The sequence below is a fragment of the Paroedura picta genome, unplaced genomic scaffold (assembly GCF_049243985.1).
Source record: "Paroedura picta isolate Pp20150507F unplaced genomic scaffold, Ppicta_v3.0 Ppicta_v3_sca21, whole genome shotgun sequence".
Classification (NCBI taxonomy): domain Eukaryota; kingdom Metazoa; phylum Chordata; class Lepidosauria; order Squamata; family Gekkonidae; genus Paroedura; species Paroedura picta.
The window spans coordinates 3,060,671-3,087,341 of record NW_027518618.1 but is presented as its reverse complement, the minus strand read 5'-3'; the positions used below and the strand labels follow the sequence as shown (position 1 = coordinate 3,087,341).

At 52.2% G+C, this 26,671-nt stretch overlaps 1 protein-coding gene across 2 annotated transcripts; it reads left to right on the top strand.

Annotated features, from left to right (window-relative positions):
* Nucleotides 1-269: 269 nt before the first annotated feature.
* LOC143828270 (neuroglobin-like) lies at nucleotides 270-26,275 on the top strand. 2 transcript variants are annotated; one of them, XR_013227573.1, is made up of 7 exons: nucleotides 270-421; nucleotides 4,097-4,378; nucleotides 12,662-12,769; nucleotides 20,526-20,646; nucleotides 21,346-21,426; nucleotides 22,150-23,589; nucleotides 25,270-26,275. XR_013227573.1 is itself a non-coding variant. In XM_077318566.1 (6 exons), exons 2-6 carry the CDS (start codon nucleotides 4,146-4,148, stop codon nucleotides 22,243-22,245), a joined length of 639 nt encoding a protein of 212 aa, XP_077174681.1. In that variant the 5' UTR covers nucleotides 270-421; nucleotides 4,097-4,145; the 3' UTR covers nucleotides 22,246-23,869. The 2 variants fall into 2 exon arrangements, 1 of the variants encoding a protein (XP_077174681.1); XM_077318566.1 differs by lacking the exon at nucleotides 25,270-26,275 and having other exon boundaries at nucleotides 22,150-23,869.
* Nucleotides 26,276-26,671: the final 396 nt, after the last annotated feature.

Genomic DNA, 26,671 nt, shown 5'->3' with positions numbered 1-26,671 from the left:
CTCGCCGTCTTCTCTCCCCCGGCCGGCCCGGCCTGCTAATTGAAGAGTGCTTTCGTGTGCCAGGTTGCGATGAAAGGGATGATGCATCTCTATTTAAATGGAAACAACAGCGGCAGCGGCAGGAGTAAAGCCGGAGAGAAGAATTGCAGGAGGCTGATATTGTGCAGCTCTCTGGGCAAGGGGAGGGAGGGGGAAGAGGGCCAGAGCGGACAGGGGAAGGCTCTAGGACCCAGGGATGCCTGCGTGTCCTGCTGCCGATTCACCTGCTCAGAAAGAAGCTCTTCCAGAGAGGGAGAGAGGGAGAGCGGACCAGAGAGTCGGGCTGGGAAGAACTTCTGGTGCGTCTTCACCCTCCGGGCTTCCAGCTCAGCAGGTGGCTAAGGGGGATTCTCTCTTCCTGGCAGAGGACCCACTTCCACGGGTGAGCAGACGTGGCTTGCAGAGTGGAGGAGGCAAGGGGGCACCGGCCAGCTGGGGGTGGCGTGGCACTTTGGTTCTGATGGAAGAACTCAAGGACTGTCTCGGGGAGTTTGCTCGCTTGCTCGCTTGCTCGCTTGCTTCATGGGCATCTTGCCTTTGGCCCGGTGGGAATGCATAGCCGCATCCACCGTTCTCCTCTCCTCTGTTGCATGCCTCACCACGGCCCTGCGAGGTAGGTCAGGCTGAGTGAGGGTGGCAGCCTCAAGGTCACCCAGCGAGCTTCTGCCGCACAAGTCAGCATTTGAACCTGGATCCTGGTCACACCAGGCTGAGTATCAGGCTGCCAAAGGCATAGAGAAAGGGGCCAAGGAAGCTGCCATGGAAGCTCCGATTGGGGCTGAAGGGGAGCTAAGCAGCCGGCTTGCTGAAGCTTCCTGAAGCCAGGCAGGGCTGGGGATGTGCGGGATCTGGGTGCGAGCCTGGGAGCCAGGAGCAAAACGGAGTCTTCAAAAGAGCCCTCGCAGGCCGTCCCCCAGGAAGGCTTGCTGCCTGTTGTGGCACAGGCAAGCAGGAGACGCGTGGCCCCCCTCCAAGGCAACCCCCTCCCAGCATGTTGGCTTGAGGACTAGAGCCTTAGTCTAGCATGTGGCAGCGTCTGCCAGGAGACCATTAGGTTCCTCCAAACTGGTGTTGTGTTTAAGACAACCAGCATGGTGTGGCCGTTAAAGAGCATACTGACAGGGGCTCATGGGAATTGTAGTCGATGGGCATCTGGAGAGCCACACTTTGCCCCCCCCTAGAGCAGGGGTAGTCAAACTGCGGCCCTCCAGATGTCCATGGACTACAATTCCCATGAGCCCCTGCCAGCATTCGCTGGCAGGGGCTCATGGGAATTGTAGTCCATGGACATCTGGAGGGCCGCAGTTTGACTACCCCTGCCCCTAGAGTGTCCCTCCCTGTCTCTGGAGAAAGTTCTCCTTGCCACACCTTCTGTTTGCCTTAACAGGGACCTGATCCTTTTAACTGCAATGCTGTTAGCTCTCCAGGCCCCACCTGGAGGTTGGCACCCTGGGGAGGAGGATCCCTATGAGACACCATGAGCGCCTTCACGGAGCAGCAACTGCTACAATTGGAGGGGGCAGCCCCCCCTTTCTCAGTCCCCCAAATGCCATGCAGCCTGTCTTGAGCTTCGGTTCCAACTTTGCTGGCTGCACAGTGGATTCCACATGCTCTAGGCAAGGGCTGCGCCATTCCTGCATCAATGCGATGCGGGAGACTCTTGTTTGCTCTTTGCACGCCGGCAGGCTTCGGGGAGCGGGAAATGCCTGCCAGGGCCAGGAAGCACAAGGAGACGGGCGTCAGGTGGTGCTGGGAAGGGCACCGCACTGCGTTTCCAAAGCAAGAGCTGTCCCGGGGGGTCTGGCCATTGAGCTGCCTTGGGAGCCTTCCTTCCAAAGGCCAGCCAGGGCGGGCCCAGCCTAGCTTCCAAAAGCCGGTGAGGTCGGGTCAGCCTGGGCCACCCAAATCAGGATCTTGGCCAGCTGGGGACAGGATTTCTCCAACCCAAGTGGTTGCATAGAAAGAAACTGCACCTTCCACGGCTGGGTCTGCAGAGATCGGCCGAAGCAAAGGGCCTCTCGGGTGGCTTTTCTCACAACTCTGCATTTGTCACAGTTCAGTCTTTGACCCCCTGCGATGGTGTTTTCCAACTAGCCTTGGCTTTCTCCTCTTTCAAAAGCGATGATTTGCCGCTGCTGAGTGTGTGCCGTTAGATCAGGGGTGGGCAAACTGTGGCCCTCCAGATGTCCATGGACTACAATTCCCATGAGCCCCTGCCAGCGAATGCTGGCAGGGGATCATGGGAATTGTAGTCCATGGACATCTGGAGGGCCACAGTTTGCCCACCCCTGAGTTAGATACTGGCCTGCCTGTGAATCAAAGGAAAGATGTGTTAAGTAAAAGCAGGAAGCCCTGGTTTAGCAAAACAAACCGTGGTTAGACATTTGGCTTGAAAATGGGCAGCTCCATTGTTGAGGTCTTCTCAAACCCAGAGCACAACCCAGAACACAAAGCAGGCAGTTGATTTATGCACATTGACTGTATTATTGGGCTGCATATTGCTTTCTTAAAGCGTTTTGGTTCTTGATTCAATTTGGCCTGGAGGGGTTAAGTTTTTCTTTTCTTTTTTTAGTTGATTTGTGTACCACAGTTACACGGTTACAGAGTTGTAGAGATACCGGCCTCCTGAGCATCCACAGAAGAATTTTCGCTCTCAATAAGTTCACGGACAATGATAATACAATCATAGAAACAGAGCTGGAAGGGACCTCCAGGGTCATCTAGTCCAACCTCCCACAGAAAGCAGGAAATTTACCACTACATGATTAGGTTCTGAGGAAGAATCATTTTTGAAAACAGCATACACCAGACGCTGTTTGACAACTCACTATAGCTGTTAAATAACAAATTAGTTATTTGTGTCTCTTGGGAAGACATACCCATGAGAATAATTATTTCTGTTCACTATCGAATTTCATATATTTTTGGAAGAGCAGTGACATCTCTACAACTGAGATTCTACCAGTTGTTTGAAACCATGCTGCTCATCTATGTGGAAATAAGATTATTATTTGAAATAATATTCAGCTATTTTTGCCTTTTGTGGTTGATAATAGTTTTCTACGCATACCGTGTGGCCCGTTCCTTTTGGGCCTCCAGGTAGGACCTGGGATCTGAGATGGCCCAAGCACCACAAAACCAGCCGCTACCTTTCACGCAATGTACAGTGGGACGAAGAGGAAAAGAGCAGGCCTGCATTGCACATTTGCCTACATCTGTTTGTCGGTTTGCTTATTTACTTATATTTCAATTTCGACACCACCACTCCCAAAAGGCTGATTTAAGCATGAAAAATGGCTGCCTTGGGGGGTGGGCTCTACGCTGTTATACCCCATTGCAGTCCCGCCCACCCTCCCTGGATATTAAATGTTGGTAGACTTGGGGTAAAAATATCCTGAAAGTTAGCAGAGGGCCTGATATGGCTGGTCAGGGCAGCGTGTTCTCCAAGGGTGTACTTAACTAATATAGTAACTATGTATTAGAGAACGTAATTCGACATACTTAGGGGTGAAGAGAAGGTTCCTATTCTAATCTAAATAGCTGGATGGCGGGAGATGCTTGGGAAATCTCCGCTCCATGGTGGTGCAGGCTTGAGGAATGGAGGAGAAGGAAGGGCGAAGACTCAGGGAATAGGAAATTACCTTCTAGGGAAGGAGTAATCAAACTGCGGCCCTCCCAATGTCCATGGACTACAATTCCCATGAGCCCCTGCCAGCAAATGCTGGCAGGGACTCATGGGAATTGTAGTCCATGGACATCGGGAGGGCTGCAGTTTGACTACCCCTGCTCTAAGGACTGGTCAGTGAGTGGTCAGTGTTCCTGTCCACTAACTCTATGGTGAAGAGAGTTCCTGTTTAGAGTCTCACGTCAGGAGACATGGCACAGAGAGCTTTTTCCAACACTCCCCAGGCTCCACCCCCCCCAGATTTCCAGGAATTTTCAGAGCTGGTATCCTTAAGAATGGGGCACCTCTCTTTCCCACCTCTGTAAGATGTAAGCGGGATGCTGGAGGGACAATTCCCACCCCAAATGACTAATGTCTTCCACCTGTTTTTAGCTGGCGAGGCAGGAGAGAAAGGCCACGAGCACCCAGCCTAAGGAAAGACATGGGATGCGCCGTCTCAGGCCCGAACGTCAATCCAGATTCGGCCATCACCGAAGAGAAGAGGAGTCCGTCTCTGGAAGGCGCGCCGGATTTGAAAACAGATCTGGGGTGCGGGGGCAGCGAGGAGCCCCAAGAACCGCTCCTGCTCTCTGAGGCGCAGAAGGAGCTGATCCGGGCCTCCTGGGTGATCCTGCACAAAGACATTGCCCGCGTCGGAGTGATCGTCTTCATCAGGTGAGGAAAGGGTTCCCACCCAGGGAGCTGGAGGCTGGACTCCCGCGGCTTTGTAAGGGCCAACAGGCATGCAGCTGTCTCAGGCATGCAACTTGAAAACCTTTCTCACCCCAGAAATTAGGGTTGACAACCTCCAGGTGGGGTCTGGAGATCTCCCGGCGTTATAACCGACCCCTAGGCAATAGAGATCAGTTCCTCGGAAGAAAATGGCTGCTCCGGAGGGTGGACTCCCCCCAGAGAGACCCTACTCTCCTATGGCTCCATCCTGGTCCCAGAGCTGGGGACAGAGGGAGGCGTGAACACCACACCTTATGTAGGGGGTTGGAGTAGATCAGGGGCAGGCAAACTGTGGCCCTCCAGAAGTCCATGGACTACAATTCCCATGAGCCCCTGCCAGCGTTCGCTGGCAGGGGCTCATGGGAATTGTAGACCATGGACATCTGGAGGGCCACAGCTTGCCTACCCCTGGACTAGATGAACCTTGAGGTCCCTTCTAGCTGTGCTTCCCTACCTCAGCCTGGCAGAGAGAGGGGCACGTGGCCACATGGGCAGACGTACAGAGCTGATCTGATGGCAGCTTTCCGCAGGCCCCGCCACCATCGGCCAGCGTAAGCTGCTCTGTCCACAGACAGAACTGTTGGTAGAGTTTAAATACGCAAAGATGTGCCGCACTGTTAGAAAATCAAACAGATGTACTGAGAAGAGAAACAGCTTTATAAGTGAGAGGGGAGAGAGTATGTCCTAACTGTCTAACGGACTAATTGTTGTGGAGGGAATGCAGAGAGGAAGTATGCTCAAAGGAGCAAGAAGTCTCCCATGGAGTCAATCTTCACATGCTCTTGAATTAGGCACATGGCAGATCTTGCGTTTTCCAGCGATAACCAGCTTATAGCTGGAGACCCCCAGTTTCTGGGAAGGAGGAAGGGCCCTTTTTGGCCAACAGCCGTCAAGGCCTCAATTTTCATGCTCCTCAGCATCCCTAATCCCTTTTTTGGCTCCGTCCTTCGAAAGATCGATCCCGGCAGAGGCAGGCTTTGGCGGCTGTCTCTCAGGAAGGCCAGCTATTGATTCCCGGGCTCTGGGGTGCCTCCGGGTCGGCCAGGAAAGCCGGGAGCCTGCTGGTCTCCCCACCAAAGCCACAAGACGTCTGAAAGCAAAAGAAGAAGCGAGTGAGCGAGCGGTGGCTGAAGGGGCTTTGCCATTTGCTCGGCATCCTGCAGAGGCGAAATCCTTGCATGCTGTCCTGGGTTAGCCGTCTAAGGGGGGACCATCCGCCAGCTGAATCACTCGAGCCACGCCGGCCACCAGAGAAGGGATAGTCGACCCCTGAACTTTTTCCCGGAGGGCGCACGCCGCGGCATGGCTACCTTGGGACAGATTGAGCCATTCGACTCCAGCCGCCCGACCCGGTGGCAAGGCTAGGAGAGACGCTTCCGCCATTTCCTCACGGCCAACAGCATCACCGATGCAGCGAGGAGACGGGCGGTGTTCCGGAGCTCCTGTGGGGCTGTCACCTGCGACCTGGCCCAAGACCTCTTTGTGCCCGACGACGTGGACGCTGGGGACCTGGAGGAAATACTTTTTGACAGACCCTGCAAGGAGAATTTATTTCTTGCAGGGCTGGCCGAAGTGTGGCTCTCCAGATGTCCATGGACTACAACTCCCATGAGCCCCTGCCAGCGGCACGCTGGCAGGGGCTCATGGGAATTGTAGTCCATGGACATCTGGAGAGCCACACTTTGGCCAGCCCTGTAGGCGCGGGCCGTTCGGAGGTGGTTTGCCATTGGGTACCTCTGCCTGGTTTCTAAAACACCAGCTCCGTCATCATTGCGTTTAAATTCGTGCCTACATTGCGTTTAAATTCGTGGATAGAGCAGAGTTGCAAATCTACCGTATAGAATTCCCTCCCCTGGAAGGAAAGATCTGGGGGCTGGCTATTGTCCTTTTGGTTTGAACTGAGAATCACTCTTAACGATTATCGTGATATCGTGAGCTGCCTTGGAACGTGAGGAAAGGGGAGACAAGAATGTGGCCTTTCCCAATGCAAGAAATTCTTCCGAGTGGCTTCATGTGCAGAGGGAGGGGAAGGCTTCTTCGCTAGGGAAGCATTTCCGCTGACGGAACAGATGGGTGCAATCTGAACCACAGCTCTGAACGCCAGGTCTTCCCCCTTGAGATTTCCATTTCAGGCACCCAGGAAAAGCTCCACGTTTTACGGAACAGGAGCTGCGTGGCCCTTAAACTCTCCCGGCCTGCTGGCTTGAACTGCGCTTGCACATGGAAGCTTATGCTAGAGCAAAACTTTGTTGGTCTTCAGGGTGCCCCTGGACTCAGATTTTGTTCTGCTTAAGCCAGAAATCCATTCCTGCACCCCTAATGGACAATCCCTGGCAACCTGCCACTTTCCTGTGGTTTCCCTTGCGTCCTCCTGTGGGTTTTGTATGTGATCTGTGGTGATTTTTGTTTGAAACGTAATTGTAGCGACAGGCTTTGGTGGAAGTTTTTGTGACTTCAAGTGTCCTTTCTACTCTCGGCTTGGTTTCTTCCTTCCTCTCTAGCCTCTGCTGCATACATGAAGCCTCAGCTCTCCTTCTGCTTAATGGCAGACAGACTGGCTGTCACAGGATCCACCTTAAAGATCTCAGACAGCTTTGAGAGAGTAAGTGGCAGGACTGGGACCCAGGGCTCCCAGCTCTCTTCTGAGCGGGGCTACCCCATACCCATGCTTCATTTCTCTCTGCAAACGGCACCGGTTTCAAATTTGGAACAAAGAATGTGTTAGCGCACTCCCTGACCTGTTATCGAGAGCCATTGCTTGGGAACGGGTGTAGTGCAATGCGGCAGCCTCTCATCTGGTGAGCCGGGTTTGATTCCCCACTCCTCCTCCACGTGCAGCCAGCTGGGTGACCTTGAACCAGCCAGTCCTGATAGAGCAGTTCTCTCAGAGTTCTATCAGCCCCACCTCCCTCCCAGGGTCTCTGTGGTGGGGAGAGGAAGGGAAAGGGAACGTAAGCCGCTTTGAGACTCCTTCGGGTAGTGAAAAGTGGGTATGCAAACTCACTTCCTTCAAGCCTCTTAGGCAGGGGTAGTCAAACTGCGGCCCTCCAGATGTCCATGGACTAAAATTCCCATGAGCCCCTGCCAGCGAATGCTGGCAGGGGCTCATGGGAATTGTAGTCCATGGACATCTGGAGGGCCGCAGTTTGACTACCTCTGCTTAGGCATGGGAGGGACAAGCAGGGGTGAAGGAAATGCTCATGGGCACAGCTTGAGGCGTGTTTTCTTACTCAAGTTCCGTTTGGCAAAGGGAGTCTGGAGACTTTTCGGCCAGCGAGTTGCTCTCCTGGCCGGCGGCTTGAATCACCCCATGCAGCGCGCATCACGTTACTGTGGGGGTCTGGTTTGTGTCTGGCTCTTCCCCGGTGGCCTTGAGGAAGAAGGAGGAGGAGGAGGAGGGCAGCAGCTGCAGCCTGAGCAGCGCTAGGGAGGCCGGTCCTCTTCTGGAACGCAAGCAGGCCTCTCTTGGAGGGGGCGGGCAGAGTCATCCCAGTCCATGGCTGGAGAAGGCTTGTTTATTTGCACAGGGGGAAACCAACAGCAGGGCGCTCTAAGAAATCCTTACGCAAGCCAGAGACTCTGGTGAGCAGCTTTCTTCTGCGCTGAGACACCAGCAGGGCTCAGCACTGAATGCAAAAGGGGTTAGCAGCCCCACCCTCCAGCTGGTCCAGCATCAGGCCTTCTGTGGCACCTCCGGCCACCCTGGCCCCCTGCTCCCCTCCAGTGGCCGGCAGGGGAATGACATCCTTAACTGCAGGGTGGGAGACCACCAGGGGCAGCAGGGAATAAATTGTTAGGAACCAAACTTTGTTAAGCTTCTGTGTGCGTTCGCCTGGGGAGCAATCATTGTGTGCCACACATGACTACAGCCCCCCACGCCCACCCACACGTCCCAAAACAGACCAGAGAACCAGCATATAGATAAGCAATTCAATTGCTAGTACGTGGGAACTGGAAGTTTGATCTCTTCTTTCCTTGCACGGGAATTTGAGGGAGCAGGGAGGGAGAGATGAGAATTTTGTTTTTTTTTGTTTTGGTGTTTTTTTTTTGTTGCTGCAATCCATTGTTACAAAAGCCAGGCTTCTTATGGAGCGGGAGAGAACGAAATTTTTAGGAGCAAGCTCATGGCCCGTTTCGAAGTAACAAAAGCCAGGCGTCTTTGGGTGGGTGGTTGGCTGGAAGAATTGCTCCCAAATGGAGCATAACCGTGGAAGAAGGAGTGGGTGACGGATGAGCCCTATGAATCTGCTCTGAAACGTCCAGGAAGCATTTCCCAGCCCAGTCACAGGGCTAGGAATGTCCTTCTGCATTTTCTTCTGAAAACGAAGCCACAATGTTTGGGCTGACGGATCTCGACATCCATTATGGGGGACCAACCCCAAGTGCAGGAAAGAAAGCAAAAAGAAATATTTTTTTGGGGGGGGGTAGAAATGTCAGGGGTGACTCTCTTCTGCCCCCTGCTGTTACTCCCTCCAAGCCACAGGGGGGCACCTGTGCAGCTTGCTTGATGCCCTTAGCAGTTTCCGGGGTGTCCAGAATCGTTTGCATCCTCGGCTAATGAATATTTGCGGCTGCAGGAAGTTCTAGGGAGGCACAGGTGGCATTTGAGAATTTGCTCCAGGGTTTCCCAGGGACACAGCTGTGTCCTTTAACTGGCCCTTCTATATCCCGCTTTGCTCAGACTTCTCCCCTTCCCCATCAAGCTCTTTTGCACTCTGGGGAATAATCAACAAAAGCAACTGCAGAGATTCACACCCTCTTGCCCATCTTTGATTGCGCATTATGCCATGACGGATCAGCAGTGCCCTTTCACCCTCTCCATTGGACAGCCAGGTCTTTCGGCAAAGGATGAACGGACATAAGTCTGACATTAGGAGCCACAGAAAGAAATTTGGAGGAACATTTTAACCTTCCAGGACAGTCAGTGGCCAGTCTAAAAGACCGACAGAGCAGTTCTCTTACAAAGGAACTTCAAAGGGAGATTAGAAAGAGAGACTGCCAAATTAAGGCAGAGTACAAGGGCATCTTGAAGACCAACAAAGTTTTATTCAGGGTAGAAGCTTTTGTGTGCATACATGCTTCATAAGGATGTACGATGCATCCTCCTGGACTGAATCAAGACCTAGGTTTCCTGTCTCATTACCGATCCTGACTTCTCCACACCTGCGACCCCTCTGCATATCACGCCCAATCCAATAATGCCATCCATTGCCACTGACGTCCTCTTGTCTTACAACAGCTAATGTCATTCGGCATCTGAAATCGCTCCGCTCTCCAAGATAGAAGGACAGATGAACCCACATTCTAGTAGTATCTGATGAAGGGAGCGTGACTCAGGAAAGCTTATCTCCTGCCACAAATTTTGTTAGTCTGGATCAGGGGTAGTCAAACTGCGGCCCTCCAGATGTCCATGGACTACAATTCCCACGAGCCCCCTGCCAGCATTCGCTGGCAGGGGGCTCCTGGGAATTGTAGTCCATGGACATCTGGAGGGCCGCAGTTTGACTACCCCTGGTCTGGATTCTCCTGGATTCTGCTGCAGAGGTCTGTAGAAAGAGTTCTGCAAATCAATCCAGATGTGAGCTCCGATGCGCCCTCTGGTGGACAGCCGGGGGATTGCCAGGCTGCATTTCCGGGGGGGGGGGACCGCTTGGCCCAGGCAAAATTATTGTTCATTTCAGAACAGGAGGCGGAAAATCCAGAGGGCACAAAATGCGTTAAAATCTGACTAGGTTGCCCGATGCCTTCACCCTCCTGCCAAAGCAGCCATGTTCTCTGGAGAAAACGAGGTCTGTCAAGAAGGAGATCAGCTGTCATTCCAGGAGATGCCCAGGCGACCCCTGGAGGGTGGCAACCCCAGTCCAGTCAGGTTCACCATGGTAGGCAGAGAGGGGGACAACCCAGTTTCGGCTCTGAAACTCCTGGAGGTTACCAAAGGGGCCCAAAGTGGGGGTTTTGCTTGTGTTTAATTGAGGTGGGTTTGGGGAGGTTAAAGGTCGTGCAGGGAGAAATCTGCTGCTCCGGGGCAGCTCCTAAATAAAATTGGTTTCCAAAAGTGAGCAGAAGTCAGGGAGATGCCCGTGTTTCTAGTGCTGGGGATTGTCACGGTCCAAATTGCCTGAAGCCCCTTCCAGGTGGGGTAGCCTAATCGCTCATCAAAAACTGCACCACTTGTACCACAGACTGAGGGATGCCAGCCTCCAGGTGGGCCCTGGGGATCCCCCGGAATTCCAGCTCTCTCCAGACTATAGAGATCTGTTCCCCAGGAGAAAATGGGTGCTTGAGTGGGGTGGACTCCGAGGCCTTGTTCTCCCCTGTGGACCCTGCCCTCTCCTGGCTCCATCCCCAAATCTCGAGGGGCTTCCCAACCTGGATGTGGCAACCGTGCCCTCCCTTCGCCTGCCAGTGGACAGGAAAGACCGAGCAAGCCTGTGCTGGCCGCACGTGCCCCCCCCCCCGTTGGTTGACCTGCGGATCAGGGCCAGTTGGCCACTGGCAGGCGATGGAAGGGTAAGGCTGGGGATGCACCTCCACTTGGGACCAACAAAATTGGAAGCCTCTTTGTTCTTATTTAGTTTGCTGGATGCTATTATTCCAATGGCAATTGTTGTTATTGTTTTAGTGTTTTTTGTATTGTATTTTTAACAATGTGGTTAGCCACCCTGAGATGCAAGCGAGGGGAAAGATATAAATTTAATAACAAATAAAATTTTGGGATGGAGCCTGGGGAGGACAGGGGTCACGTTGGGTGCAATGCCCCTAGAGCCCCCCCCACAAAGCAGCCTTATACCCCGGGAAGGGGGGGGGTGACTGATCTCTGCGGTCTGGAGAGGAACTGTCATGCCAGGGGATCCCCAGGCCCCACCTGGAGGCTGGCATCCCTGAACCTCCATGGGGCACAAGGCAACAGAGTCTCCCCCCCCCCCAAGCATCCCTTTTCTCCAAGGGGGGTGGATGGGCAGACTGATCTCTGTAGTCTGGAGAGGAGCTGCAATTCTGCAGGATCCCCAGGTTCCACCTGGAGGCTGGCACCCTTGCTGTTTTGGGAAACCCCACCCAGAAGTGGGGCAATCATGCAGAATAGGGTTAGGAAGCAGAGGTGCGGACACGCCCACACGAGGCCCCTCCCCTCCCCACCTTCTCCAGGCCCATCCTTGGCCAGCTGGGGAGGTCAACATGACCAGATATGGTCATACCACCCAATAAATGTTTAGCAAATTTAAAATATATGTCTAAAAGATGAACTATCACCCAAGGTTCTCAAGGAACTGCAGATTTTCACGAGAACCTGGCCAAGAAAGCTTGCTCTAGCTATACTGATCAACTGATAATGATGATGATGATGATGATGATGATGATTTATTAAATTTCTAGCCCTCCACTCCCAAAAGGCTCGTGGCAGGTTACAAAACGTGCATGAAAACCCCAATAAAATTACCCCCTAAAACAATCCCATGATCTATAAAGTGTACAGCAGTCCATATACAAAGAGTCCAAGATATAATGGAGCAAAAAACCATAACCAGATCCCCCCACATTATCACCCCAGGGGTGGACAGGGATTGCTGATCTTAATCCGCCAATAGAGTAACCCGGGGGGGGGGGTGTCTAGATCTTCTTCCGTGTGCCAGTCTCAACCATAGACCTGGCGGAAGAGCTCCATTTTGCAGGCCCTGTGGAAGGCCACCAGGCAGGGGCCAGGACCAAGAAGGCCCTGGCCCTGGTCGAGGCCAGACATGCTTCCCGGGGGCCAGGGATGACCAACAAATTTGCACCCGCAGAGCGTAAAACCCTGCGGGGGGCATAGGGCGGAAGGCGGTCCCTTAAGTATGTGGGTCCCAGACCATGCAGGGCCTTAAAGGTAAGTACCAAAACCTTGAACCGAATCCAGGCAGCAACCTTTAACCAGTAATGAACAGCTAACTTGCAGAGGAAGATAATTCTATTTCTCATCCAGGGGCGAAGTTCTATTATATGGCCGGCAGAGGGTGGAAATCCATGGCTTGTTGTTAGTTTAATGTCACTGTACTTTTACCTGATGCTGATCAGTCACCGTAAATAAATAAACCAAAGAATGCTGGGAGCGTGTCAATGCATGGGCAACTCCAAGAGTGGTTCATCAGCAACACCCCCCCCCCCCAAGAAGCCCCCGGCCTAAGCAGCTACCCCACATAATAGGATGCTGGTGGAGAACCGTGCCTGGAGCCTTCTTTTCTCCCCTTTCAGGCTCTTTGAGACGCACCCGGAATGCAAGGACGCCTTCTTCCTCTTCCGCGACATCGACGACCTCCAGCAACTGAAGATGAGCAAAGAGCTGCAGGCTCACGGACTCCGGTAGGCGCAGGTTTCCAAAGCAGGAGTTGGGATGCCAACCTCCAGGCGGGGCCCGGGGACTCCCCAGAATTCCAGCTCCTCTCCAGATGGCAGAGACCAGTTCCCCGGGAGAAAAAGGATGCTGTGGAGGGGGAGGGAGCTCTACGGCACTGCACCCCCATTGAGGCCCCTGTCCTCTGTGGGCTTCATTCCCAACTATCCAGGAATTTCTCACCCCCAATTACTAGCCAGAGGTAGGGATGCCAGTCTGCAGGTGGGACCTGGAAATCCACTGGAATTACTGCTCCGCTGAAGGCTGAAGAGATCAGTTCCCCAGGAGAAAATGGCCACTTTGGAGGGGGGGGCTCCCCGTAGCATTGTACTCCACTGTGGCCCCTCCCTGACCCAAATCCCACCCACTCCCGGCTCCACCCTCCAAGTCTCCAGGGATTTCCCACTGGTCTGCATTCTCCCTGCTCCATAGGGAATGCAGTACCAGGGTGCGAACACAACTAGGGAGTTTGGATCTGGGCCCATAGCAGAGACAGGCAGTTGGATGGTCTTGGGCAGGGATAGTCAAACTGCGGCCCTCCAGATGTCCATGGGCTAAAATATAAGTATAAATATGAGTATAAAAACCAACTCTTCATTTTCTGAAGCCTCCCTCTTACCCCAAGAGACAAATTTCCTGAAAACAGCGTGAACTGATAGCTACTCAGAGCTTATTTGGAAGGATTTGTCAGTCTGAAAACAGTTGAAGTATTTCTGGAATACTTGGGTCAAATTAAACCTTCTCACAATTGGCATGTTTTCCCTTCCTTTGTCTCTTGCGGGGTGTCCTCAGGCCTCACCACCACATGGCCAATCTAGTTCCCCTTGTAATGTTTAACAATTGTTCTCCAGATGAGGAAAATGGCTGCCTTGCTGGGTGGGGTAGTCAACCTGTGGTCCTCCAGATGTCCATGGACTACAATTCCCATGAGCTCCTGCCAGCACGCTGGCAGGGGCTCATGGGAATTGTAGTCCATGGACATCTGGAGGGACGCAGTTTGACTACCCCTGGTCTTAGGTGACTTTGGGTCGTAAGAGTTCTTTGTCCCTGTTCAGCCAACCTGGCCAAAATAGGACTGAGGCATCAGGCTTTCTGGAAACTGGTGATGAAGCCTGTTGAAAGTACTGTGTTGGAAGGTTTGGAAATTCCTGGAGACCTGAGGCTGGACTGGCCGAATATAATTCCATAGAGACTCCTTCCTCCCAAGCAGCCATTTCCTCCAGGAGAACAGGGCTGGATCTGCACTGGGCTTCTTATCCCCAGTGACCTTGTATTAAAAAAGCTCTGCACCTTATTCAGTTTTCATTCTCATATTCAGCACTTTACATTTTCCCTCTGCAACATCTGTGATTGATCTGTGGTGATACTACCTTTCCCCTGCAATAGTCAGGAGCGGATATAACTCGATACATTTGAGAAAAACGCTCCAAAAGCTCCAGTATTAAGTGTAGATCTCTGCATTTTGCCGGATTAAATTCCTCCCTTCCTCCACACCTCCAGTGATGATGTAACGTGGTAGTCTGTCACTGATTGGTCAGGGTATCCATTCAAAGACTTCCTGGTTCCCAGTTGCCCTTCACTCATAAGACTTTATTTTTGCCTTCATTTCTAAAGTGGTTGTGCTCCAAGCCCACACTTATATGTGCTGAGATTTGCCTTTTGGATTGTCTTTTCCCCACTTGCTCTCCCCCACCTCGCTCACTCAAGAAAAGAAAAATAAACAAGCAACCTTGTGCTTCATCCCCCAAACCTCCCTTGCTTTGGCTGTAGAACGGCAGGAAATAAACTCCTCTCCAGCCTTGTGCTCCTTCATGACCACTGCTCCCCTCCCCCCTCTTAGCTTCCCCAATCAAGCGGGAAGGAGACAGCAGCCACAAAATTAAGTGTAGATGGCAACGTCTGTTTTAATTCGGGAAAAACAAAGGCGGAAGACCCAGGTTCAGATTGTTCTGAATTCAGCAAGATCAACAATGGGGGGGTGGGGGGTGGGAGTGAGTGCAGAACCAGCCCTGGTCTCTGTAGTCTGGAGAAGAGCTGTAATTCTGGGGAATTCCCAGGCTCCACCCGAAGGCATGAGAAAATCCCCAGCGAGGCAAGCAAAGAACGTAGACCGAAATGAGGTTTAATCTGAACCCAGAGTCTTTCCAGAAAGAAGCATGTTCAGACTAGCAAATCCCTCCCCAAAAAGCTTTGAGTAGCTACTGATTAAAGCTACTTTCAGGAAGTATTGCTTTCTTCAAAAAACATTTCATCACACCAGAAGAGTTGAAATAGAGACAAGATGCCTCTCTTCCCTCATGGCACAATTAAATGTCGCGTTTGGGTGACTTGTTTGGACAACCAGCCCTGGCTGGCCGACCCCCTGCCCTACCTCATGCTGCACTGAGTACCGGAAGAGGTTTGTTGTGCATGTGTGTTGTAGAAAGGGGCGGGGGGTTATCTACGGATGCCGCTGGGTACCGGCATAAGTCTCCCCAGAGAGAGCCCGCGGGTCACCTGACAGTCACTGAAGTCTGTTTAGTGGAAATTTCATAGCAAGATAAACATGTCTCGGGCAGGGAGGGAAGTAGACACAAGAGAAGACCCCTAACCTTGATGGATCAAGGGCCTGGTGATTCAGTCTAAGGGGGAGAAGCCGTGGCTCAGTGGCAGAGCCTCTGCTTAGCATGCAAAAGGTTCCAGGTTCAATCCCTGGCATCTCCAGTTAAAAAGGACCAGGCAGGGCAGGAGGGGATGGGAGAGACGTCAGCCTGAGACCCTGGAGAGCGGCTGCCAGCCTGAGCAGGCAATACTGCCCTTGACAGACAGACGGTTCAGTTCAGCAGACAGCACTCCCATGCATCAAATAACAGGGAGATCACATTATCCCTTCTATTATTTATTATTATATTTATTTCCCGCCTCTCCCAACAGGCTCAAGGCGGGTCACAGCAACTAACCCCATTAAAACATCAAACTATCTACATGACAGCTAAAAAATCCCGTCCCTCCCTAGTGTGAACAAAACCACTGGTTCTTTTGCCAAATAGTTCATACGGACAATAAATAACAGCCCGCTTTTTTCTGTTTTGAATAAAGATTGCTCTGCAACAAAAATGTAACAGTCAAATTTCCAAATTTGTTTGCTGAGAACCTCTCAAACTGATGGGGACCATTACTGGGGGTGGGATGACTGCTGCTACGGGACCCTTCCCGTAAAAATTCGGGAACACCAGCTGTGCACTGAAAGGACATCAAGTCTCTACATGAGAATTGTTTTCCTGGCTTGGTTTGAAACATTTCCGGGGATCAGACCTGGACACCTGAATCAGCCGTTTGATTGTCCTCTTCACTAAAAGTTAAACATTCCAGCCTTCCTTCTTTGCTGATCATGCCAAACAGGCTTGCCAACTTGCCTGTGGGGCCTGGAGACATCCCAGAATGGCGAGGGAACGCCAGACTACAGAGATCTGTTTCCATGCAGGAAATAGCAGGGGGGGGGGCTCTATATCCTGCCAAGTGCTTTCCTTCCCCAAATCCCTCCCTCCCTCCCAGTTCCCCGGAATTCCCAAATCCAGATTTGGCAGCCTTGATTCCAGAGTTCATGTTGCTCTTGAAATGGCTGCCCCCCCCCTCCTTAAGAGCAGTAAATAATTATGCTGAGATTTACCTTGTTGATATTTCCTTCCTGAATTCTGCTTCATGGGATGTGGTTACATTTTGGAAGAGGGAGGAAATAAGTCCACTTAACCTCCCGAACGTACAGAAGCCCGGAGGTTCACTTGGCCCCCTGCCCCGGCAAATCCGGAAGCTAATATTTCAAAAGCACCCTGCCTTACTAATCTTCTAAACTGGTATTAAGCATTTCTTTGATGCGATTCCAGTGGAGTCTTCTGCCGGCCATCTCAGTTTCTCCCTCGTTTATTGGTTTGGTGCTTTTAACAATTCTGCCCTCCCTCCAGGGAGTTCAAGCTGGCCTACAAGATTCCTCTTTTATCCTCACGACGACTCTGGATTCGAACTTGGGTCTCCCAGGCCCTAGCCTAACTGCGATGCTACACCACATCAGCTGGCTGTCAGTTGTTTTGCCCCTGCTGTCCATGGCATATGCCAATGAAGCAAAAAGTTCACGGTGAACAGAGACAAGAAACAGCTAAAATGACAGCAAAAGACGTAGTCAAATGCCAGGGAGGATCAGCTTTAGAGGCCTGATGAAGACTTTCTGAGCAGCTTAACTGGGTCAGGGTTCCCCAACGTGGTGCCCATGGCCATCTGCCAACACCTCTCTTGGCACCCACTGAGCTTTTTGGAAAGTGGGTGGGGCCAGCGTGAGGCAGGGCTTGTTAGTGGTGGCCCACATTCAAAATAAAGGGTTCTTTAAGGACAGCCATGTGTTTGCCTTGGGTGCTTCTACTTCAGGCTCTCCTGTTCCCAGGAGGTCTGGGCTTTTGGGGTGGGGGGACTTCACTTGTCTCCCCCTCCTATGGAAGCCATTTTGGGGGTGATTCTCCCCACTCAGCTTTCACAATGCCAAATGCTGTTGAGCTGAAGTCAGACCAGCAGGGCCTGAAAATGACCTTGTCCACATGAGAAGCAGCTGCCTTCAGACCCCCCCAATCACCTGCCAAGTGAAGTTCTTTTTAATAGGGGCTGGTTCTGCACTCACATTACCCCCCCCCTCCCCAGTGTTGATCCTGCTGAATTCAGTTTGATCTGAACCCGGATCTTCTGCCTTCAATTTTCCCGAACTGAAATAGACTGCATTCTACACTTACTTGTGTGGTTGCTCTCTCCTTCCGGCTTGATTGGGGAAGCTCAGAGGGGGGAGGGGAGCAGTGGTCATGATGCTCCAGCCAGCACTGAAGGAGCACAAGGCTGGAGAGGGTTTTATTTCCTGCCATTCTACAGCCAAAGCATGCAGGGGGGGGGGAGGAATGGAGCAGGATACTGCTTGTTTATTTTTATTTTTCTGAGCAAGTGAGGGGGGGAGAGCGAGTGGGGGGAAAGGCAATATCAAAAGGCAAATATCGACACACAGAAGTGTGGGCTTGGAGCACAGTCACTTTAGAAATGAGGGTAAAAATAAGTCTTGGAGGGAATGGCGACCAGGAACCAGGAAGTCTTTGAACTGATGCGCTGACCAATCAGTGACAGACTATCGTGCTACGTCAGCGTTGAAGGCGTGGGGGAGGGAGATAAACTGGCAAAACGCAGAGATCTACACTTAATACTGGGGATTTAGGAGCATTTTTCTCAAATGTAGCAATGGAGATTTTGCGGGTCTGGAATTGGGGGAGGGCGGGATTTGGTAACGCCATAGACTCCACCTTCCAAAGTGGCCATCTTCTCAGGGGAACTGATTTCTGTTGTCTGGAGATCCGCTGTCATTCATGGAGACCTCTAGCCCCTCGTCCTCACTGAGACCCCTGCCCTGTCTAAATCTGGCCTTCCCCAGGCTTCTCCGAAAGCTCCAGGTATTTCCCCATCCAGAGCTCAACCTTAGAGGCATAGAGCTGAAAGCTACCTCGAAGGTCATCTAGTCCAACCCGCTGCACAACGTAGGAAATTCAAAACCATCTAGCCCCCTTCAGGATCCCACGGCCAATCCGGGCTGGAAGAAAAAGTAGCGATTGGCAAGTCCCTGGGCATATACGGGCCACAAGAGCCCCCCTTCATGGCCTCGTTTAGATATAAACTCCGCTGTCCAAGGCATCCATTTTCTCCAAGGGACCTGAACTCAGTTGCCTGGGGATTAGGGTGTCACTTCAGGGGCTCTCCAGGCCTGACCTGGAGGTTGGCAACCTTAGGGAGTCCTGACACCCAGTCTTATATATTCAAGAACTCCAGAGTTATGCTGAACACAACTTTACTAACAGGAACAAACAGGGCATTTCTGTACCCGTTAAAAATAGTGAAATGCTTACCTTTCGTTGTCGTTATATTCTGGCCCTTCTATACGACGTCACCGACGTGCAGCATCTGGGCAGTAAACGGCCGGCTACATCCTCCATTTTAAAGCACTAGCTGGAGAATCCCAAAAGGTGGACTCCACAACCTATGTAGCAGTATCTAATGGACAGCAACCAGCAACCGACCAACCAAAGAAAGGTATGGAGGTGAAGAAGCACTTTCTCCACCTCCAATGTCCTGCCCTCACACCCGCCTCCCTCTCTCTTCTCCCAGGGATGTTTTTTTTTTTTAAGAGAACTGGCTGGAGCAACGAATAGGTTTACAAGCATGCAGGCAAAGCCAAAAATAATTTTCTCCCAAAGTTGTAACACAAAGCATGCCTCTCTAAAGTTCCTCCCCCTCCGTGCAAAATCAGGAACAAAATTTTTTATCTTAAGTTTCAAGACTCGTAAATTCCATAATGGGTGGGATTCAAATAGCAGGTATATATTTCCCGCTCGGCCCAACACGCTATGGCCAGATCGGCCAACCAGTCCTGTAAGGCTGTGATTCATAGGAAGCAAGAACTGCCCAAGGTCTAAGGACTCAGCGTTCCCCTCTGGCTCCAACCTTCACCCGCTTCGAGGAATACGTGACGTGAAGATTTCCTGCTCCTTCTTCCCCAGCGGACTGCGTGCCCCGAGACACATGTTCACGGGAAACATTAGCGCTGAAATTTCCTGAGATTCGATGGCAGCAGGAAAAGATAACTGAGCATCCCTCCCTGTGGGCTTCAGAGAGTTTCTCAGAACCAGGCTGGGAAGATGGGTGTTGGACTTTGCTTTTCTTTTTTTGAGGCCCACCCTTTGGCGTTTGGCTCTGCTGTCCATGGAGAAGCAGGAGGGAAGAGCCAGAGTCCACGGAAACGCCTCACCGGCCACAAACGTGGTCAGTCCTTAAGTGCTCCTGGATTCTTTCTTGTTAATGTTCGTGCACTAGAGCAGGGGTAGTCAACCTGGGGTCCTCCAGATGTCCATGGACTACAATTCCCATGAGCCCCTGCCAGCGCGCTGGCAGGGGCTCATGGGAATTGTAGTCCATGGACATCTGGAGGACCCCAGGTTGACTACCCCTGCTCTAGAGCCCACCCTGCAAGGCGGCCATTTCCCTCGCCTGGAGAGCAATTGTGAAACGTTACAGGGGGAACTAGATTGGCCATGTGTTAGTGAGGCCTGAGGACACCCCATGAGAGACAAAAGAAGGGAAAGCATGCCAATTAAGGTTTAATTTGACCCAAGTATTCCAGAAATATTTCAAGTGTTTTCAGACTGGCAAATCCTTCCAAATCAGCTCTGAGTAGCTATCAATTCATGCTGTTTTCAGGAAATTTGTCTCTTGGGATAAGAGGAGACTTCAGAAGAAGAAGAGTTGGTTTTTATACCCCGCTTTTCTCTACCAGAAAAAGTCTCAAAGCGGCTTACAATCACATTCCCTTCCTTTCCCCACAACAGACACCCTGTGAGGCAGGTCGGGGCTGAGAGAGCTCTGATAGAACTGCTTGGGGCAAACAGCTCTCACAGGACTGTGACTAGCCCAGAGTCACCTAGCTGGCGGCATGCAAAGGAGCGGGGAATCGAACCCGGTTTCAGTTTAGAAGTCGATGCCCTTAACCAAGACACCAAGCTGGCTCTTGGTGGGTGGTTGGCATTGCTCCAAAATGTCTCCTGCCGTCCCTGGGGGGCTCCCTGAATATGCAAACTCCTCCCCCCAGGGCTGTTTGAGAGGCCCTTGTTCCCCCCCCCCCCCACAAGCAGCCCCACCCTCACGTTCCTTCCCCTTGCCTTGCTCTCCTTGCAGGGTGATGTCCTTCGTGGAGAAGAGCGTGGGGCGGCTGGACCAGACAGACAAGCTAGAACTGCTGGCCTTCAACCTGGGCAGGAGCCACTGCCGCTACCAGGCCCCCCCCAAGTACTACGAGGTGAGACGGGCCCGGGGGGGGGCACCGCCAGAGGGGAGGGCAGGGCAGGAGGTCCTAGAACCCCCCCCCCACCAAAGCAGCCGTTTTCTCCTGGGGGATGGATCTCAGCCCCCAGCTCTGGGTTGAGAAATCCCTGGAGACTTTGCGGGGTGAAGCTGGGGGGGGGGGAATGGGGCAGGGAGGGGCCCTAAGTGGAGTAGAATGCTATGGGGAGCCCACCCCCCCAAAGCCGCCATTTCCTCCTGGAGGAAGAGAGAGAGAGAGAGAGATGACCGGTAATGGCATACACAGTAATGCCATACACCGGTAATGGTGGTGTACACAAAAACCCGATACACAGTCTGCCATTTTTGCAAACACTAAAATTAAATTTTCTCATTGGCGACTTTAGACAGCAGAGCGCAATTCTTCTCACTGAGCAGGATTTGCCGTTCCTTCCTGGAGTTCGGCCCAAGTGTGACCGTGTGACTTTAGGATGCTTAGGGCTGATCCTGCGTAGAGCAGGGGGTTGGACTAGATGGCCTGCATGGCCCCTTCCCACTCTATGGTTCTATGATTCTGTGACTCTGGGTGTCCCACCTGGGGACGGGCAGCCCTTTGAGTCCTTCTTCTTAGGGCCTGGCGGGAGGGTGGCAGCGGGACCTTGCCTGCCTTGTTCTGGGGCAAATGACGGACTCCCTGCTTGGCTTGACCTTTCAGTACGTTGGAGCCCAGTTCATCCAGGCTGCCCAGCCTATCCTGAAAGAGGAATGGACCCCAGAGGTTGAGCAGGCCTGGGAGGTAAGGAAACCAAGAATGCCAGGACAATCCTGGAGACTGGGGTGGGCGGTGGAGTTGGGGGGTGGAGTTGGGGGGTGGGGGGGGGGAAGCAGCTCAGCTTGGTATCATGTCGTAGAGCCCAGAACGGTCCAGGGCTGAAGAGCCTCTGATCTGGAGAACAGGGTTTGATTCCCCACATGCAGCCAGCTGGGTGACCTTGGGCCAGTCCCAGTTCTCTTGGAGCTGTTCTCACCGAGCAATTCTCCCAGTGCTCCCTCAGCCTCCCCTTCCTCACAGGGTGTCTGTCGTAGGGAGAGGGAGGAAAAGGGGCTTGCCGGTCGCTTTGGGACTCCTTTGGAGAGCGAAAAGCTCTTCTTCGTCTCCAAAGCAGCCGCTTTCTGCAGGGGAACTGATCCCTGTCAGTTGAAAATCTATTATAATTCCTGTATATTCTAAGGCTGGAGATTGGCAACCCCAACAGGTGAGACTTTGGGCAAACTCCAGGTCCTTCCTGGAAATTGGCTTTCGCCTGGGAGCAGAGGAAAGGTCTTCTAGGGAAACAGAACTGTTTTTTTTAAATTCACTCTTGGGAGGGGGAAATACGCCATTCTAGACTTGCAACAACCCTGCAAGGTAGGTTAAATTCCCCCCCCCCCACACACACACACACGCACACACACTTTGTGATTCACACAGCCCAGGTGACCCAAGCGGTAAGAGCTTTCCTTTTTTTATTCCCGAAAGGCCCTGTTCAAATATGTCTCAGCAACAATGAGAAGAGGGTTTTCCACCGAAGCCGAGACGAACGCTGGGCTTGAATCCACTCGGAACAGGATCTGAGGTTGGCCATCTGCTTTCCAGACCCCTCTCCTCTGGCCACAAGGAACTGGGCCATAAATCTGTCTCTGCTGCCTACTGGGACTGGTCTATTCAACTCCGGGGATTAGGATTCCAAGACGTGGCCTGGAATAAGACCTTTCTCATATTTTACGTGAGCCTCTGTTTGGTGGACGGGATGCTATGGAAGCAAGGAACCAGTGACTAGAACACTGCCTGGACAGTTTGGGTTTTTAACTGAAGACCTAATTGGTCCCAGTAGAATCCACTATAGATTCTGCATCTTTTGCAGGCCTCCCAGCAGACAGGCCAAAGCAGCAGCGCCTCCTGGTGGTGATTCAGCATGCCAATGCTCTTCAGCGCACCAAAGTGCTGCGCAGTAAACTCCAAAGACTGAAACTTACAGGCAGCATAGAGGAGACTGAGGTGGAAGGCCCTTTTTCTACCCACATGACCTCCAGCCAAATCTAGGCATGCAAAATTCCATCATCCCAAAGAGCTTCCCCCTAAATTCTGACTCTTGGGGGGCTTCTGCTGGCTTGGACTGAAATCTGAGCTTCGGGAAAGACAGAGGAGAAAGACCCTGCTTTTATCTTTTATCTGTTGGCTGAATTTGAATACGCAGAGAGAGCAGAGCACTAGGCTGCTCAAAGGATAAAATTATTTTCACTCAGAAGAGAAACAAGATGAGGAAAGAGATCTAACTGTCAGGCTGGCTGTTGTCTGCAGTCATTCTTCTGTTGTTCAACTGCTGTTCTGGAGGCAAGCAGAGAGGAAGCATGCTCAAAAACAGGAAGTCTCTACCTGAGCCAATCAGGACGCTGGAGGAGATGATCTGAAAATCATCAGGAAGTCCCTAGTCTGGCCACCACCAGATATTCTTTATCTGCTGCTCAGCTATGCAAACCTTGCTCCCAGCTGCTGCCTTCCTGCCTCTATCCACTCCATTTCTGTGTCTTCTCTTGAGACGGGGTCTGCCTGCCCCTCACTGGGCCCTGCAATTCAGCATCTTTTGCTTGGCATTCCAGCTCGGATATCTTCTGGATTTCACGGCTTTCTTCTGCCTCCATGCAGCATGCAGTCACGTCCTTACAATTTGGGTTGGGTGCACTGCAGGACTGACGTCTCTAGACTGGGTTCATTTCATTTTGGGTTGGTTGTTTTTTTTGGGGGGGGGGGAGGTTGTTTACATTAGGGTTCTTTTTCGCCCGCAGAATCTAAACAAAGCTGAACACACGGAAGGGAAGAGGAGAGCTTTAGATGCTAGCTGGGAGGCAGCACTACCTGTGCGTCTCAGGAAAACATCGATAAGTCCACCTGATGTGCCGTGATTTGCAATGGGAAAAGGTGGGCCTGACTTGGCTCTTCTAGCTGGCTGTGCCTTTTACTGCCCCAGCAGGATTTTCCAACTCTCTGTCTGCATTTCTGCCCATTGGAACGTGCCTATCCTACATTTTACGTGTTTTATGTTTATAAACCGCCCCGTGCTTGTTTCCCTGGAGGGGCAGGAGCCAAAATTTCTCACTAGATAAACTAAATAGTCCTTGGTGGAGTCTTGAAGCTCGGACTCCCACCCCCAGGAACGGCTGGGTTTGTCCTCTAGCCTGCTGGGTCTAGGGCTGGGAAATCGCTGGAGAATTGGGGGGGAGGGGGGGAGTCTGTGGAGGGGGGAGTTTGGATAGCGGAGGGACTTCAGCGGGGCCTAATGCTGTAGCGGTAGCCAAGCTGCGGCTCTCCAGATTCCCATGGACTACAATGACCATGAGCCCCTGCCAGATGGCAGGGGCTCATGGTTATTGTAGTCCATGGGCATCTGGAGAGCCGCAGTTTGGCCAATCCTGCATAGAGTCCACCTTCCAAAGAAGCCGTTTTCGACAGGTGATCTCTGACACCTGGAGAGCTTTTGTGATCCCACAAGGGCTCCAGCCACCCCCTGGAGTTTGGCAACCTTAGCTTCAGGACAGATGTTCTCTGGGTTAGAATGGGGGTCACTGAAAATGCCTGATTCGGACAATACACAACAAGAGGCAGGCTGCTACCCTTGATGTCAAACCAACAAGCAAATATCCGTGCAAGCAGAAATCTAGCATGGCAGGACACACGTACACACCCATCTTCTCCTGGAGTACTGTTTGCCTGTTTAATTCACCAGGAAGTTTTCACATAGGGCGACATTACGAAATGTGACCTCCCATTTTTATTCTGACTCCATTTGATTTCCTGGGCTGGGATAGAGGTGGGGGGTTCAGGTTATCTGCTGCAGGTTGGGAAACTCAGAGATTTGGGGGAGGGGAGGGACCTCACTGGGGTGCAATGCCATAGAGCCCCCCCCCCTCCAAAGCATCCCTTTTCCCCAGGGGAACTGATCTCTGGAGCCTGGCGATGAGGGGTAAATCTGGGAGAGCCCCAGGCCCCACCTGCAGGTTGGGAACCCTATGGACAGAAGTGGTGAGTCCAGTTATCTTAAATAGCTAAATGACTGCCTCAGGTCTGTGAGGGTGATTTAGTTATTTATAGTTTCAGTTTTATATCAAAACTAGCCTTGAAAGGGTCCCCACCCCTGGCCCTCAGCCAGGCAGCTTAAGGTGGCCTTGGGCCGCTGCTCGCAGCCGGATCAAGTGGGGCAGGCGGGGGCTGGGCAGCTCATTAGTTAGCAGGGCCAGGACAGAGCTCCTTAGCAGGCAGTCAGCAGGCCCAGCCAAGTAGGCTAAGAGGCCCTCGTTAGCAGGCCCTCCACCAGCAGGCCCTCCTTTGCCCTGGGCCCTCTCCCCTTACCTGCTGCTGGCTCCAGGCACTGAGGCGTCTGAGAGCAAAGAGGCTAGAGTCCAGGGACAGAGGGCGGGAGCTGCAGGGGCAGGGCCAATCAGGGCAAAGCTGGCTGCACCCTGATTGGCCCTATTCCAACTTGGACAGGCGGACACGTCCCACCCCCTAGGCTGTTTCACAAATATATAGAGGAACAACAATAGATAAGGATAAACCAATTGATTTAGTTACCTACTTCATTTATACTATCTTTCTTTCTAGGGGGAGCAGCTTACTTCCTCTTCTCCACTTTATCTTCACAACAACCCTCCGAGGTTGGTTCGGTTGAGAGCATGTGACTGGCCCAAGGCCCCTCCCCCTGAAAGCTTCTGTGGCAGAGACAGGATTCGAACCTGGGTTTCCCAGATTCTAGGCTGAACTCCTAACCACAAGACCACTGGCTCTCTGCCTCAGGTGTGTGCCGCTTCACTGTTGCCTCATGTGTGAGGCAGGCCTTGTGAGGCAGGCTGCAGGTTCTAACACGGCCTCTTTCCCTCTTAAGATGTACTTTAGATTGTAAGATCTCCAGGGCAGAGACCTAACATCTTGTACTTGGCGCGGCACGTCAATAGAGCTGGACTGACAGTGGTCGCATTCCTCATCTTCGCATGATTCTCCCTCGCTGTCCCTTGAGAGCTGCATGTCCTGCTTTTTCGGGCGTCTGCCAAGCAGGGAACAAACAGTAGATGACTTCCAGGGCGCTGCTCCGAGTGCGGAATACCCTTCCGAATCCTTGGCTGGAGGCCATCCACCACTCTGTCCCTGTGGCTGCCAACCGAGGCCAATTAATTCACAAAAACTCTTGACGGATTGTTTCCTGCAAGCTATTGGTTTAATTCATTCCTGCTGTTTTGCAAATCAGTTGAGCCTGGCTTGGGCTGACTCTGCCGTTCTGCTCTTTCCTCCTTTTAATCTGCTGCTCTCGCTTTAAGACTGAAGGGTTACCTCTGAAAATCATCGGTAAGATGGGTACGTAGCCCAGAGACCACTTGAATAAAGTATGAATCGATGGTCGCTGGTCCTTTGCCTGAAACTCTCCATTCCCAAGTTATGCCCTGAGCAGAGCTCAGGCCAGCCTGACTGCATCAGATCTCTGAAGCTCAGTAGAGGTCAAAACTTACACAGAAGACCACCAAGCAAGTCCAGGTTGCTGTCCAGAGGCAACCAATAGATAACCACTACGAAACCTCTCTTTCCTGGGCTGATTCTGTACTCACTTTGTTTTTTCCATTGTGGATCCTGCTGAATTTTGAACTCGGGTCTTCCTCTATCCACCCCGACCAATTGAAACAGAAAGTTTTCTGCACTTGATTGGGGAAGCTCAGAGCAGGGGGTGAGGGGGGAAGCCAAGTGCAGCAGGAGTCCTTTTTTTTTCTTGAAGGTGGGGGGAGGGCAGATTGGAAATAGCAGAGGAGGGGGAATAAATCCAAGAGGCAAATCTCTGCTGAGAAAAGTTAGGACTTCTGGAGCGCCGCCGCTTTAAGACAAGCCTTGCAACCGGGAACCAGGAAGTCTTTGAACTGATGCCCTGGCCAATCAGGGAAGATTGCTTTGCTCCCAGGCACGGAGAAGGAAGTTAATTCGCAAAAAGCAGAAATATGAACACTTACTGATGGCAGTTTTT